General features: G+C 43.3%; 1 protein-coding gene across 4 annotated transcripts in view; it reads left to right on the top strand.

The window, feature by feature from the left end:
* The window catches only part of LOC115197642 (uncharacterized), a 29,270-nt gene that overhangs the window by 11,104 nt on the left and 2,926 nt on the right, over positions 1-15,240 (top strand). For 2 of the 4 annotated variants that reach the window (XM_029759364.1, XM_029759363.1), the window contains 7 exons: positions 10-3,039; positions 3,715-4,519; positions 4,751-5,216; positions 5,334-9,284; positions 9,421-9,546; positions 9,692-9,845; positions 10,094-10,199. In XM_029759364.1, coding sequence (XP_029615224.1) covers positions 10-3,039; positions 3,715-4,519; positions 4,751-5,216; positions 5,334-9,284; positions 9,421-9,546; positions 9,692-9,845; positions 10,094-10,199 — 8,638 coding nt within the window. The remainder of the gene's footprint in view (positions 1-9; positions 3,040-3,714; positions 4,520-4,750; positions 5,217-5,333; positions 9,285-9,420; positions 9,547-9,691; positions 9,846-10,093; positions 10,200-15,240) is intronic. The other 2 variants (XM_029759365.1, XM_029759366.1) reach the window with 2 other exon arrangements.

Genomic DNA, 15,240 nt, shown 5'->3' on the forward strand with positions numbered 1-15,240 from the left:
TTACCACAGACACCAAGGTCTGCTGGAAGAAGCCCTTCCTCTCACCAGAGTGCCTCCAGGTGGTGCCGGCACTGAACTACGCAGAGGCAGAGGTGGAAAAGTGCCTCCCTTCGCCAAGCGGGGAGCTACGTGGTTTACTAGAGCAGCATATTCAGAGCTACGCTTCCCTCATCCACCCTGGGCTTACCATCAGTCCATCCAGGGAGGCCAGCATCTTCCCAGATCAGTTTGATGTTCCTGATGCCCTCAAATACCTCTACTCCGCCCCCAAGTGGACTGAGATGGGATGGAAACGTCTCAAATCTTATTTCCACCAGCCGGGCTCCTTTGAGCTGTCGGTGTCCAGAGCCACGGAGCTTCTGATGGCAGGGCGAGAGGAGCGAGGAGATGAGCCGGATGATGATGTCTACTACTGTCTGTCATCTCCAGAGGGGTCCCCCATGAGTCCTGCTAGTCTGGGTGGCCCAGAGGAGCAGCAGTCAGGGGGAAAGTCCCCAGGAGACACAGCTGACACAGCAGCAGACTTTAGTAAAGCACTTGTTGTGTCAATGGAGGACTTTGAGAAACCTGGTAAGACTATGGAAGACAGTAATGCACCAGACAAAGCAGTAAAGGAAGGGAATAACTTGCTTTCGAAGGAAGTGCAAGAAAGGTTGCCCTCTGATCTTAGCAAGCCTCTAATCCCTGCAGAGGATTTTGGGAAACCTGGCTTGAACAAGGCACACAGTAATGCACCAGGGACAAATTTGCCTCGAAAAGAGGAGCAGGAGGAGCTCCCCTCTGATCTTTCTCAACCTGCTGTGTCGGCAGATGACTCTGAAAAACCTGGGAAGACCAAGGCTGACTGTAATGCACAAGGGGTAAGAATAGAGGATGAAGGGACAAGTTTGAACCCAGAGGTTGAAGTTGATGTACAAGAAAAGGTGCATTCTGATCTTTTACAGCCTGCAGTCTCTGCAGAGGACTTGAGGAAAGCTGACCTGGCAACATTGGGCAAGGCAGACTGTAATGCACCAGAGGTAGGAGTAGCGAATGAAGAGACTAACTTGTACCTGAAGGAGGTGCAAAAGGATATGCCCTCTCATGTTTCACAGCCTCCAGTCTCTGCAGAGGTCTTGAGGAAACCTAGTCCGGCCCTGGCGACCAAGCCCAACAGCAAGGCACCAGAGGCAGGCGTAGAGGATAAAGTGAGAACTTTGCCTCAGAAGGAGGTGCAAGAGGAGGTTCCCTCTGATCTTTCCCAGCTTGCAGTGTCGCCAAAGGCTTTTGGGATAGCCAGTATGAGAGTGATGAAAAAGGCCACAGAGGTGACAGAGGTTTCAACCTCACCTGCATCAGGTAACCTCCCAACAGTGTTAGTCATCACTGCCACTGAAAGAACTGCAACCGTTTTACCTCACAATGAGAACCTTGACTTGATCAACACAGAGTCCACATCAAATAACTCCTCCAGTTTGCCTTGCGCCAAAGTACAGGATAAGGACGGAAGTGCTCTCAATGGGCAATGTGGCAAGGCCAATCAGCCTTCAAAACCCACAGAGGTCAGTCATTCCTCTATATCTGATTGGAGGAAACGGCCAAGGAAACGTCATAGATTTAGCGGATTGGGTAAAAGGATCTTGAGGTCTACAGTGGCCGACTTTGAAGAGAAAGAAAAAGAGGACATGGAAAGTATGGATTCAAGTGAAGTCTACCTATTGAAAAAGAGAAAGGAACGGATGGATATAATTCAAGTTAACCCATTGCAAAAGGAGGAAAGGATGGATGTAACCCAAGTTCACCCATTGAAAATGCCAAGAGAACTGATGAATTTGATCCAAGATCCCCCATTGAAAAAGAAGGATGTGACCCAAGTTCACCAATTGAAAATGCCAAGAGAACTGATGAATTTGATCCAAGATCCCCCATTGAAAAAGAAGGAAAATATGGATGTGACCCAAGTTCACCAATTGAAAATGCCAAGAGAACTGATGAATTTGATCCAAGATCCCCCATTGAAAAAGAAGGAAAAGATGGATGTGACCCAAGTTCACCCATTGAAAATGCCAAGAGAATTGAGGAATTTGATCCAAGATCCCCCATTGAAAATGAAAAAAAAGGATTTAATCCACTATCACCCATTGAGAAATAAAGAAAGTATGGATTTGATTCATGATGACCATCCATTGAAAAAGAAGACAGAACGGTGGGACTTGAAGGCAATCATCTCCGAATGTGGTAGAATTTTTGTCCCTCACGGTTCAGAAGTTATCGCCAAGGATATAGAATCTTTGAAAATTAAGGGGAAAGTGTTAGATCACAAACAATGTGCTGATGAGATGATGGTTGAAGCTTGTATCAAAGTCCCCCAACCCATAGAAACAGGAGATGGACCTAACCTAGAGTTGAACAAGTCAGATGAGAACAAAGATTTGCCCATAGGGATGTTAGACAGTAAAGACAGTCTGCATGAGGTCAAAATGGCTGATGTAGGCAAGATGGCCTCTCTGAATCCCTCAGAACTGGTCCTAAACAAAAACACGGATTCTCCTTCCTCAGGAAAACACAAAAAGAAGCGTCAATATGTCGCAATATCCCTGAGTCAACTAAAGACAGTTCTTTCAAGAGGGGGAAAGAGGAGTACATCCATCAATCCTGCTCCAGAAGATCAAACATCACCCTTGAACAAGAAAAGCAAGGCTGATACTCCTGGCATGGATGAAATGGAAAATGTTAATATCAACAAAGCCAACCCGGACAGAACCACAGGTGCTGTTGAAGTTGTAAAGGAACAGACATTTGGCCTAGACCCAAAGTTTGCATTAGCGTTAGGCTTGACTCCTACGGAGTTGCATAATGACGCACACAAATCTCCAGAAAAAAGTGATATTCCATTAAAGAAAGATATTCAGAGCAGACTGGACCTGGTCCCACCTCAAGCCACATCTGACCAAACGTCTGAGGTGTTGCCTAGCTCCCCTTCAACAACAATCATCTTAGCGAGTCAGAGGAGACCATTCAAAAAGAAACACGAGCACGCAGACTCCATTAGGAAAAAATGTAAGTTCATGGTTGTTGTGAACTTCACATGTCATGCAAATAACAAAACATGCAGATGGGATTTTCTTTTGTTCTCATTAAACCAAATGCTAAATTAGATAGCAATGTTCTTCATCATTGAGTTGTGATTACAGTTAATGTATGTGCTGAAATGTTGAAATATGCCGAAATAATCCGGATGTCTTGAATTCCTGACGATTCCATTTCTATATTTCCTTTTTCATCTGAACTGCAAAGCGGCATTCTGAAGTAATGTGCTAATGGCCTCTTGCTTGCCTGGTCCCAGATCAGTTTGTGCCATCCTATGGTCATTGTAACGCACGTGGCAAGACAGCACAAACAGATCTGGGACCTCTTGCTGCCGCCTCTGCCTCATCTTGCTGTGTGTTGTTTGGCTAGCTCCCCTATTGCTGCGGTCCCTCTGTTGAACATAAAGTTACATCTATTACAGATCATGTTTAAATTAGGTTCAGTGGGTTGGCAAGGATATTTCTTACTATTGCAAGAAAAACATTATCAGATTCAAAAATTTAAAAAATAAAAATCTTTACTAACCAATTTGCATGCAGGGGACTGCTTTACAGCCATGTAGGTATTAATCATCACCATGCGCTACTTTGTGTTTTTGTTTTCATGCCGTTTCTTCTGTCTCCTTTGTGTCTTTTGTTTCTACAGGGTGGTTGCATTATCGCTCACCAGCTTCTTTAGAAAGTGAGAAAGTAGCTATATCCTCCCAACTAGTGACACTTGACCCGGATGTCAGCCGTGTTGTCAGTAGGGGTAGGCCCTGCGAAGGTGCCAGCGCTGTATCATGCCCACCTGCAGATTCTCTGACCCTATTGGCCGATATGGCTCGCAGTACTAGTAATGACAAGGTACTGGAACAACAGTCAGACCCAAAGGCTCTTGAGAAACAAGATGACCACCCAAGTTTGGTGATAAGTGACAACAGTGTCAAAGATGGCGTCTCTCCTCATGATCCAGATGGTGAGCCAGAATTTGTCCTTCCTGCTCTGCTGAAGCACCCTTCTGCTGCTAGGCTTAAACTCCCCCCTCAGTCTCCGTCACCCAAGGGGCTGGTGGTGGGGAGTGGGGAGCGGGTTGTGTTAGTCTCACAAGAACATTCATACTCACTGCCGCCATCCTCTCTACTATTGGGTTTGTCAGGTTCAATCCTTCAAGTCCCCATTTCGGAGGGACTTCAGCAGCATCGCAAGGATATCTTTGCTGACGGAACTCAAACACTACGGGCCTTCCTGTGTCAGCAGAAGGACCAGAACAGGAAGGAACCCGGATTGGCTCCGGAATCCCTGAGCAAAGGAATCGGGTGCAGGCAGAAGTTCCATCGCTTCCGGCAGTTCATTGAAAAAGATGGCTCAGTTCAAGTGACAAGGCTGTGGAAGGAAAACTATAACTTTAATTCAGACAGCAAGTTTACCAACGACCCTAAGGATAAAACAGTTATTAGAGCCCTACATGGGTATGTACTTACAATCACTACCTTAAATACTAATGTCTTCAGTTTGATTAGTTATGCATACAGTAGCTAGAAGAAAGGATAACTGAAGAGTTTGCTAGAGACCAAAAGCTGATACTATATTACTATATTACTCACAGTGGTCGACTAATTGTTTGACTGGAATTGCAAATTAAAACTCAGATTTTTCTCTGTCCTTTCCCTTCATCCCTCTTGCACTCCCTCTCTGTACAGCCCATGGGATTTTGACATTAAGGACACAAAGGAACAGGTTCAGCTCATTATCCACATGTGGATAGGTCTTTTCTACAGCAGGTCCACTGCGAGGTTCTGCCAGGCAGACTCAAGTCTAACATGTTTGGGAAGAAAGGATTCTACAGAAGTGGCTCATGGAATGGTACCAGCCCATGTTCAACCTGAGACCAAGACAAGTTCCCCTGCTTATATAGCCCTCTCCAGGATACCAGAACCTGAAGTTTTGGACCTTAGTAACATGGGTAAAAAAGAAGCACAACCATTAAGCCTGGAAGCTGAGGTATTGGACCTTTCAATGAAAACAACCTCAACTGTGCTAGACTCTCTAGACACAGAGTCTAAGCAGAGAATAGATTTAAAAAATCATCCAGTATACCTACCAGCAACTGGCCTGCACAAGGAAACCATCTCTTGTCCAAAACGAAGTACAGGTGTTGAGTTAAAGGTTGGAAAACAAATATATTATATATTTAAACCACATATGTTTTCCAATAAATGTTTTTTTTACTAATTTTTTTTTGCAATGATTAATTGTTTATCTTGGTGTTCTCTTTCTCTACAGGTTTACAGAGACCGTGTGGACAGCGTGATGTCAGAACAATCAAGTGACCTGGGTGATGATGAAGACTATGAAACCAACAACCATGAGAATGACAGCAAGGGTACCCTCCAAAATGGTGTGTCCCCTTACGAAAGAACTTTGGAAAGTGATCGATCGTACATACTTCTGTGTGAACAGGCAGCAAGTGTGTACATTCATCAAGAAAAGCTCCTGGAGACTCAAACTGCTCAGGTTTTGGAGGGCAACAACAAAAATCTCCTGGAGACTGAAACTGCTCAGGTTTTGGAGGGCAACAACAAAAAGCTCCTCCAAAAGGAGGAGGAGATGACGGGTGATGGAGAACCAAACGCAGCGCGTCTTAAAACCATGGGCTATAAAGATGTCAATAAGGAGCAACAACTTAAAGATAACGATTCAGTCAAAACAATACCATACACAGAAGTGCAGATGGATGGTGATGCTGCCAATATGGCTGACACAGTTGAGCGTAATGCAAATGAAGCCAGAGATGGGGCTCACGTTGCCATCTCTGATGGCAGTGAGTCAAAAGAGGAGATGCACAAAATAGATCACAACGTGAAGGATTCTGTTGAAGCCGCAAAACCAGAAGCGATGCATGCTGGGAAAGATACCACAAACAAGGAAATCACTAAAGCACAAACTGCTGTGCATGTTGGGAAGGATTTAATTGAGAACGATAAGGCACTCAAAGCAGTGCACAGTGAAAATGTTCCCAGAGATTATGAAAACACCAAAGACCAGGTGCAAACTGCAATGCAGGATGGGAATGATACTAGAGATGAGACCCTACCAGCGATGGTTTGTGGAGAAGATTCAGGAGATAAAGCACCACCTGTGGTGTGTGATGGGAATACATCTGTGGCTGAGGTACTACCAGAGATATCACATACTGAAAATGATTCCCAAAACGCAACACAGTCAGTGGTGCATGGTGGAAATGATCCGAGAGGTACGACACTACCTGTGAAATGTAATGGCAAGCTGTACATAGACGTAGAACCCACTGTAGTGCATGATATAAATGGTTCCACGGATGAGGAACTACCAATGGGACAGGGTAGGGATGTTTCTGCTGGGACTAGCAGAGTACTGCCAGAGATGCATGGTGAGATTAAATGTAAAGATGATGTACTGCCCGCGCAAGTATTTCCAGTATGCGATGGGAACATGCCTTTTGTAGGCGAGTTTGACACACTCATTCAGCCCAATAATGTTTTAGGAGTGGCTAGACATGAAATAGATGAGGCTGATGTAGAAACTAAAGAACAGGAAAAAGAATTGATGCAGGGTCAGAGTAAATCTGATGATGTCACAACTCAAAGTTCCACAACATTCCCGCCAGGGTACCAACATTCTCAAGACGAGACATTAGAAATACTGACAGGTCAGGTAGAAATACCACCGATTCCCAGTGAAGACATCGCACACACAGATGTTCTACATTCAATAGGTGAGGCATCAGAGATAGCGCAAAGTCAGGTAGAAATTCCATTTTTTGGAGAAGAAATACCATTCATTGGAGTAGAGAAGGATAGCCAGGATATCAATCACACAGAGGTGCATGATACTCACCCAAGTCAGAAAGAGACACGGATCACAGTCTGTGATAGTGCTAATGTGTTATCAGGTGAAATGCTAGCAAAAATAGTTTCAAAGGGAACAGAATCTGTCAGTCGATGCCCAACTGTGGATGAGGTGCTGTATGGTTACATCCCCATTCCTGACATCTGCAGTGCCTCCTTGGCCATCTGCGATGCCGATGGGGTCAGCAAACCCCTCAGCACTGGGGAAGGTTACAGCAGATGCCCAACTCCGACAGAAGACGAGCCACCTTTCGTTCCAGGATTTTCTTATGACCATCACTCACCAAACACTGTTTTGTTGCCCAATGCGAAAGACACCAACAGTCCCAACCTCGATAGTAGTCTTGCGCTCATTGAAAATGAAAAGGATCATCATGAACCAAGTCTTAGTCTCTATAAAGCTAGGGCTGCTACTGGGTTGCACAAGCTACATAAATCCAGCAACAATAACAAACCAAATAATCTGGAAGCCATTGATAATCAGTTCTCTCAAGTATTGGCTGATCCTCGCAAGAACCCAATCGCCACTAGCACACCTCTCAACACTCCCTCATCTTCTTTAAAGGGAAGAAGCGATTACGATCCATATTCAAATATGCGACTTGCCGCTGTTGAACCAGACCTGCATGCTCATTCAAGTCGCCATTCGCTGCATAGTTTCTCTTACTCGTTTCCCAACACCCACTGTTCCGTAACAGAGAAAGCTGCTTTCTCTGTGCCATCAATCCACCCGGAAGTCCTGTCCAATGAAACAACATTAACTGGGAACTTTAGTGAAATCGCTTTAGAAAGAGAGACTTGCTTGCGTCCTGCCTTAAGTGAGCTCATCCTACAGTCCACCCGTCTGAGTATTCCATCCGGCAGTGGACCTAAAGCAGCTTCTCAGAACTTTTCAGTGCACAGTTTTACTCAGCCCCAGCCAAACAGCCAGCAACCTGCCATGATTGTGAATCTCTCCAAGAGTGAGGACAGCAGAGGACAGTACAACTGGGAAGAAGGACAAACAGATATTGACCCTATGTCTTCAGATGTCCTAAAAAGCAAACAAACCGATACCCCTGTCCGCTCAAACACTAATGCTCAGCCTTATAACACACAGTATGCCACAGAGATGAGACAGATTGCAGTTTTGCAAGATTATGAGGATGTTATGGCTGATGAGGATGTTATGGCTGAAAATGAGGCGCCTTCTGTAGATAAAGACAACATTGAATCCAGTTTAGAGACCAATTGGATATCAAATGACAAACATTTAAGAAGTAAATTCCGGTTGAATAAAACAAGACTTGACTTCATCAACTCTTTACGCCAGTCTCAGGAATGGGAGCAAAGGGAATTTTATGGGGTTTTGGACTTCAGCAAGCAAGGCACTTCCTCGTCGGTCACCTTCCAGTCTGAAGAATCAGACAAAATACTTTCCCATATGGAAGAGAACCAACATGAGTGGTTAAAGTATTGTAGGGCTAAGAGGAGTGGCAGCCAGATGGATATGACCAAGGAAGAAGACTCCTCAGTGGCAAAGCCACGCTTAGTTACTGTTTTTGATCACAAAGGAAACAGAATCACCTATGAAAACTATCCCGTTTTGAAACCTACAGCAAGCATGCACACACGGACAGTTCCTGACTCGAACAGACAGGGCTTGAGCAGTTTTCTGGAGTTCTCCAAGAGGTGGGATGATGCACATAACGCTGATGAATCTGATCTTACTCAGTCATCTATGGATCTGGAGACCCTCATCTTCTCAGAGAGAATGAACCAGATGCTAAAACGCAAGAGTAGTAGCAGCAGCAGGTACAACCGATCGAGACACCGCAGGTCAAACGTAGAAGAAAGAGCTTCCACCAGTAGCCCGGCTGTGACAGTGCACTTTTCCAGTCTACAGGAGGATCAGGACAGCTCAGAGGAGCACTGGGAGGCGATACCGTCACTTGCAGGACAAAAGATCAGAGTGGAGATGCCTGAAAGGATGGCTATGACTGAAGAGACAGATGGAGAACCTCAGCATCTTAAGAAACTTTCCTGTACAAAGGGCAGTGAGATGACGCATGTAAAAGTTTCAGATCTGGTTGTGGATAGTTTCAAGGCATACCATGCTATGATGACTGAGGTCTGCGCAGGCAAAAAATACCCATCCAGAACTGAGAGACTCAAGAGGGAAGAAGCAAAGAGAAACAGTTCACCAAAGTCTCGAGCTCCAAGCAAAGACTTCTGTGGGCAGATGAAGGAGGACATGTATGACAGCCTGCATGATAATCTGAACTCTGTTGTGAGACAGTCATGTAAGAACAAGTTCAGGTTCTACATACTGGTGACATCATCTGACCCATTCTTCAGAGAGACGAAGGTAAGATGAACGTAAAAACGTTAGCCTATGCAGTGCAAACAGATCTGGGACTAGTCTATGAAAGCCATTAGTACAACAATGAAAGCCAAAATGAATTATTCCGCTGTGTTTAAAAACAAGCATTTTAATTTTGTAGGAGCTGTTAGAGGCAGAGGGCCACATTGCAGTAGAACAGTCTCAATTCTGCCTTGGAAAGGATAGTCCATCGTGCCCTCTACACATCATCTTAAGGAATGAAGATATTGCTGAACACATTTGTGAGGTAAGACTGTTATACCATTGTAGACTTATAAAAAGTATCTCAAACTCCCGGAAAAGAATAACCAATCCAGGTTGGAAATCCAACCTTTTGAATCGGTATACTTTGTCATTACATCGTCATTTTGAGATTTCCGTTCTACCCTCAGGTCCCTCACTTGCTTGAGTTGAAGAAGGCTCAGAATGTGTTGTTTGCTGGTATTGACCGTCCTGATGACATCGTGAACCTGACCCACCAAGAACTCTTCGGCAAAGGCGGTTTCGTGGTGTTTGAGGGAGCAGCTCTGCACACACTCAGTCTCAGTATGGACGCTTCTCTATTTGCAAGAGAACATATAAGAAGTGCATTTTCTACATGTCATTATCTTTTTAACAGCGGTTATCTCTACAAGCAACTAGGATGTCCCTAGCCTGGTCCCAGGTCAGTTTGTGTCATCTTGCCAACTCCTATGGCTGATGTTTGGCAAGAAACAGATCTGGGGCCAGGCTATGTCCACTTCCAACATGGCATGGAATGTGCGAGTCGCTGAGTAACTCTCGCTCTCTCTCAGGCAACATGAAGAAAATGTCTGGTTTTCTGGAGGGACTGAGTAAAAAAGGGAAGTGGAAATGGCTGTTGCACTACAGAGACAGCCGGAAGCTTAAAGAGAACGCAAGGTAAGCTTATTCTTGCGCTTGTAAGAACCTTTACGATGGCTACTTTAGATGTGTGGTGACGACTAGGGCTGTTAGGGCGGTGACCATATTACCGCCACACCGGCAGTCACAAGTCATGACCACAGTCAAATTCCACGTGACTGTTTAGTCACGGTAACTAGGCTTCTTCCAGCTCTGATGCTGCTGATGGTCATTAGTAGCCTACCAAACGTACTAACTGCCTGGGACTCAGAACTCTATTCTCCCGCTAATCACTCTGACATCAATGCAAATGTTTTGAAAATCAAATCAAACACTTCATGATTGCTCATGAGCTCATGTTGTGCAACAATTCTATAGGCTATGCAATTGTGTGAGAAAACAGTTTTGAAGACCTCTTAAAAAGAGGATCTCATCAGCTTTCTATAGGCTAGGCATACTATATTTCTCAACTTTCCTAATATTAAGCACATTGCTTATTTTTTCAACAGGAGTATAGCCTACCTGGCTGGCATGAAAATGAAGCATGGGGAAAAGCGTCCTCCATTCGCTATTTAAGTGCATAGATGACGTATTTCCCCCTGCCCCGAGACAGGTGCATGTTAAATCAAAACAAATTTCACACATATTATTTAGTATATGTAAAGACCAGATTAAATCAAGAATAGTCTGATGGGTGACAATATTACCCTATCCCTTGTGAATGATATATAATCACTTGTGAATAATGCCCAGCTTGTGTGTAGTAAGGCAAGAAACAGCGCATGCCTTTTTTTTTGGCGACTTTTTCAAATCATAGTCGCACACCTCATGTAGCCTAGCCCATAGGCCTATATGTTTTGATAAGGTTTGTTTCACAACTAAAGTAGCCAAATAACTTCTTAAAATTAAGCACATTAATCTGCTTTGTAACCAGTGGCATACATAGGCGGTGTGTGATTTTCAAGTCTGGGGAAGATAATTTTCACCATAAAAATGCACCTTTATAATAAAGCATTACATGTATAATTGCATGTGGTCACTTTAGAGAATGGTGTTTTTCCGCTAATTGATTGCATTTTGGAACATTCGCGCTTATAGCCTACTGCCGTGTGCGCATTGCTGCGCTTATAAAGGTGAAGAAATAGCCTAATAGTTTAGCAACATTTTAAGCAAAAATTTTCTGATCTGTTGTTTCAGTCTCATTGCTTTTGAAAGTTTTTTTTTATGCAAGTAGTTGTATTCATTTGGTATTTAATCGCATCCCACATCTGTCCCAGACTGTTTGGAATGTTTCTCAGACCAATCAAATAGGTCAACTTTATAACTATGGGGGATAGTGGGGCGGCAGATAGCCTAGTGGTTAGAGTGTTGAACTTGTAACCGAAAGGTTGCAAGATTGAATCCCTGAGCTGACAATGTAAAAATCTGTTGTTCTGCCCCCTGAACAAGGCAGTTAACCCCCTGTTCCTAGACCGTCATTGTAAATAATAATGTGTTATTAACTGACTTGCCTAGTTAAAATAAAAAGGTAAATTGAAAAAAAATGTAGATTGACATAGGCTAGTGCTTTTGCACTTCGTTAGGCCTACTCTTCTTGTTAGCTGGCGAAAAGTAAACGTGGACAGTTCTAGCATCTTCAATATGCACCTCGGAATTTGATAAGATTGATTAGCGCAGTTGCGTCCTCGATGTGTCTTGTCTTCACTTGTAGCCTACTTCAGAGCTGCGATAGATGCCTGTAAGAAGAACCCGATCACGTTACGGGCATTGGCTAATAAGAATTGAGATATCTGAGAACCATGTGAGTGAGAGGTGCGTCGGAACATGCAGCCGGGAGAAGGGAATTATAATTATTATATTCAGCCCAAGGGCACAACGGCCACAAAATGCATGTTTTTATTAGATTTTATTAGAGGGCATTACGGCCACACTAGGGAGATGTCACCGGGAAATTCGAGGCATTATCAAGTGTGGTGGCTAATTTCTGCATTACCAAATGAGGAGAGTTACAAACACAACAGTCTGAGTTAAACTACATCTTTAATAATTAAGATACTTTTGCAAAAGCACTTGACCTTCAATGATGCCTTTGAAAAGTGATTACACAAAAGTACAAAGATCTTTTATACCCAAGAACCACCCCTTCAATGTACATGACGAACCACAGCTCTTAGGAACAGTTCACAAAGGGACCTTATACTTTAGAAAGGAGTATCCACAGCCAGATAGCATTCGCTATAAATTATCGTTCAGTTTGATCCCTAATGACGAGGTTCTAATCTCGTCCCTGGTATTTCATAGAACAAAAACACAATTTCATCCAATGGCATATATCAATTGTCAACTCTAGATACTCCCATCTCAAGTAAACCCCCTCTTGACCCCACTCCAGGACAAGCTCACTGAGGGGAGTGACTTGCACACAGACATTGTGGAGACAAATAATTGGTTCCCCATTAATCACGCCATCCCTTCACATGGTTTAAGATTAGGTAAAGACACATTCACATATGAAGACAATGTTTCATTCTAAAACATCTTAATTATCTATATTACCCAACTAATTCTGATTCATCCGCTTGTCAAATTGTGAATGAGAACAGCCTGCTCAAAAAACAAAGAGCTCATGCCTTTCATGCAACTCGCATCATGCAGCCTTAGAATCTATTAAAAATCAAAACATATAGCCTAACGTTTGTATCACAACTAAAGTTGCATATATACAGTTGAAGTCAGAAGTTTACATACACTTAGGTTGGAGTCATTAAAACTCGTTTTTCAACCACTCCACAAATTTCTTGTTAACAAACTATAGTTTTGGCAAGTCAGTTAGGACATCTACTTTGTGCATGACACAAGTCATTTTTCCAACAATTGTTTACAGACAGATTATTTCACTTAATCACAATTCCAGTGGGTCAGATGTTTACATACACTAAGTTGACTGTGCCTTTAAACAGCTTGGAAAATTCCAGAAAATGATGTCATGGCTTTAGAAGCTTCTGATAGGCTAATTGATATAATTTGAGTCAATTGGAGGTGTATCTGTGGATGTATTTCAAGGCCTACCTTCAAACTCAGTGCCTCTTTGCTTGACATCATGGGAAAATCAAAAGAAACCAGCCAAGACCTCAGAATTTTTTTTTTTGTAGACCTCCACAAGTCTGGTTCATCCTGAGGAGCAATTTCCAAACACCTGAAAGTACCACGTTCATCTGTACAAACAATAGTACGCAATTATTAACACCATGAGACCACGCAGCCGTCATACCGCTCAGGAAGGAGACACGTTCTGTCTCCTAGAGATGAACGTACTTTGGTGTGAAAAGTGCAAATCAATCCCAGAACAACAGCAAAGGACCTTGTGAAGATGCTGGAGGAAAAAGGTACAAAAGTATCTATATCCACAGTAACACGAGTCCTATATCGACATAACCTGAAAGGCCGCTCAGCAAGGAAGAAACCACTGCTCCAAAACCGTCATAAAAAAGCCTGACTACGGTTTGCAACTGCACATGGGGACAAAGATTGTACTTTTTGGAGAAATGTCCTCTGGTCTGATGAAACAAAAATAGAACTGTTTGGTCATAATGACCATTGTTATGTTTGGAGGAAAAAGGGGAGGCTTGCAAGCCAAAGAACACCATCCCAACCGTGAGGCACGGGGCAGCATCATGTTGTGGGGGTGCTTTACTGCAGGAGGCACTGGTGCACTTCACAAAATAGATGGCATCATGAGCAGGAAAATTATGTGGATATATTGAAGCATCATCTCAAGACATCAGTCAGAAAGTTAAAGCTTGGTCGCAAATGGGTCTTCCAAATGGACAATGACCCCAAGCATACTTCCAAAGTTGTGGCAAAATGGCTTAAGGACAACAAAGTCAAGGTATTGAGTGGCCATCACAAAGCCCTGACCTCAATCCTATAGAAAATTTGTGAGCAGAACTGAAAAGGCGTGTGCGAGCATGGAGGCCTACAAACCTGACTCAGTTACACCAGCTCTGTCAGGAGGAATGGGCCAAAATTCACCCAACCTATTGTGGGGAGCTTGTAGAAGGCTACCCGAAACGTTTGACCCAAGTTAAGCAATTTAAAGGCAATGCTACCAAATACTAATTGAGTATATGTAAACTTCTGACCCACTGGGAATGTGATGAAAGAAATAAAAGCTTAAATAAATCCTTCTCTCTACTATTATTCTGACATTTCACATTCTTAAAATAAAGTGGTGATCCTAACTGACCAAAGACAGGGAATTTTTACTAGGATTAAATGTCAGGAATTGTGAAAAGCTGAGATTAAATGTAGTTGGCTAAGGTGTATGTAAACTTCCGACTTCAACTGTAACTCTTTTATTTCATTTATTTCACCTTTATTTAACCAGGTAGGCAAGTTGAGAACAAGTTCTCATTTACAATTGCGACCTGGCCAAGATAAAGCAAAGCAGTTCGACAACATACAAAAACACAGAGTTACACATGGAGTAAAACAACATACAATCAATGATGCAGTAGAAAAAAAATAAGACTATATACAATATACAATGTGAGCAAATGATGTGAGATAATGGAGGTAAAGGCAAAAAAATGCCATGGTGGCAAAGTAAATAAAGTATGGCAAGAAAAACACTGGAATGGTAGATTTGTAGTTTGAAGAAAGTTAAAAGTTAAAATATAAATAGTATGGTGCAAAGAAGCAAAATAAATAAATACAGTAGGGGAAAAGGTAGTAGTTTGGGCTCAATTAAAGATGGGCTATGTACAGGTGCAGAGATCTGTGAGCTGCTCTGACAGCTGGTGCTTAAAGCTAGTGAGGGAGATAAGTGTTTCCAGTTTTAGAGATTTTTGTAGTTCGTTCCAGTCATTGGCAGCTGAGAACTGGAAGGAGAGACGACCAAAGGAGGAGTTGGCTTTAGGGGTGACCAGAGAGATATACCTGCTGGAGCGCGTGCTACAGGTGGGTGCTGCTATGGTGACCAGTGAGCGGAGATAAGGGGGGACTTTACCTAGCAGGGTCTTGTAGATGACCTGGAGCCAATGTGTTTGGCGACGATTATGAAGTGAAGGCCAGCCAACGA

Source organism: Salmo trutta, chromosome 7 (assembly GCF_901001165.1).
Source record: "Salmo trutta chromosome 7, fSalTru1.1, whole genome shotgun sequence".
NCBI classification, from domain to species: domain Eukaryota; kingdom Metazoa; phylum Chordata; class Actinopteri; order Salmoniformes; family Salmonidae; genus Salmo; species Salmo trutta.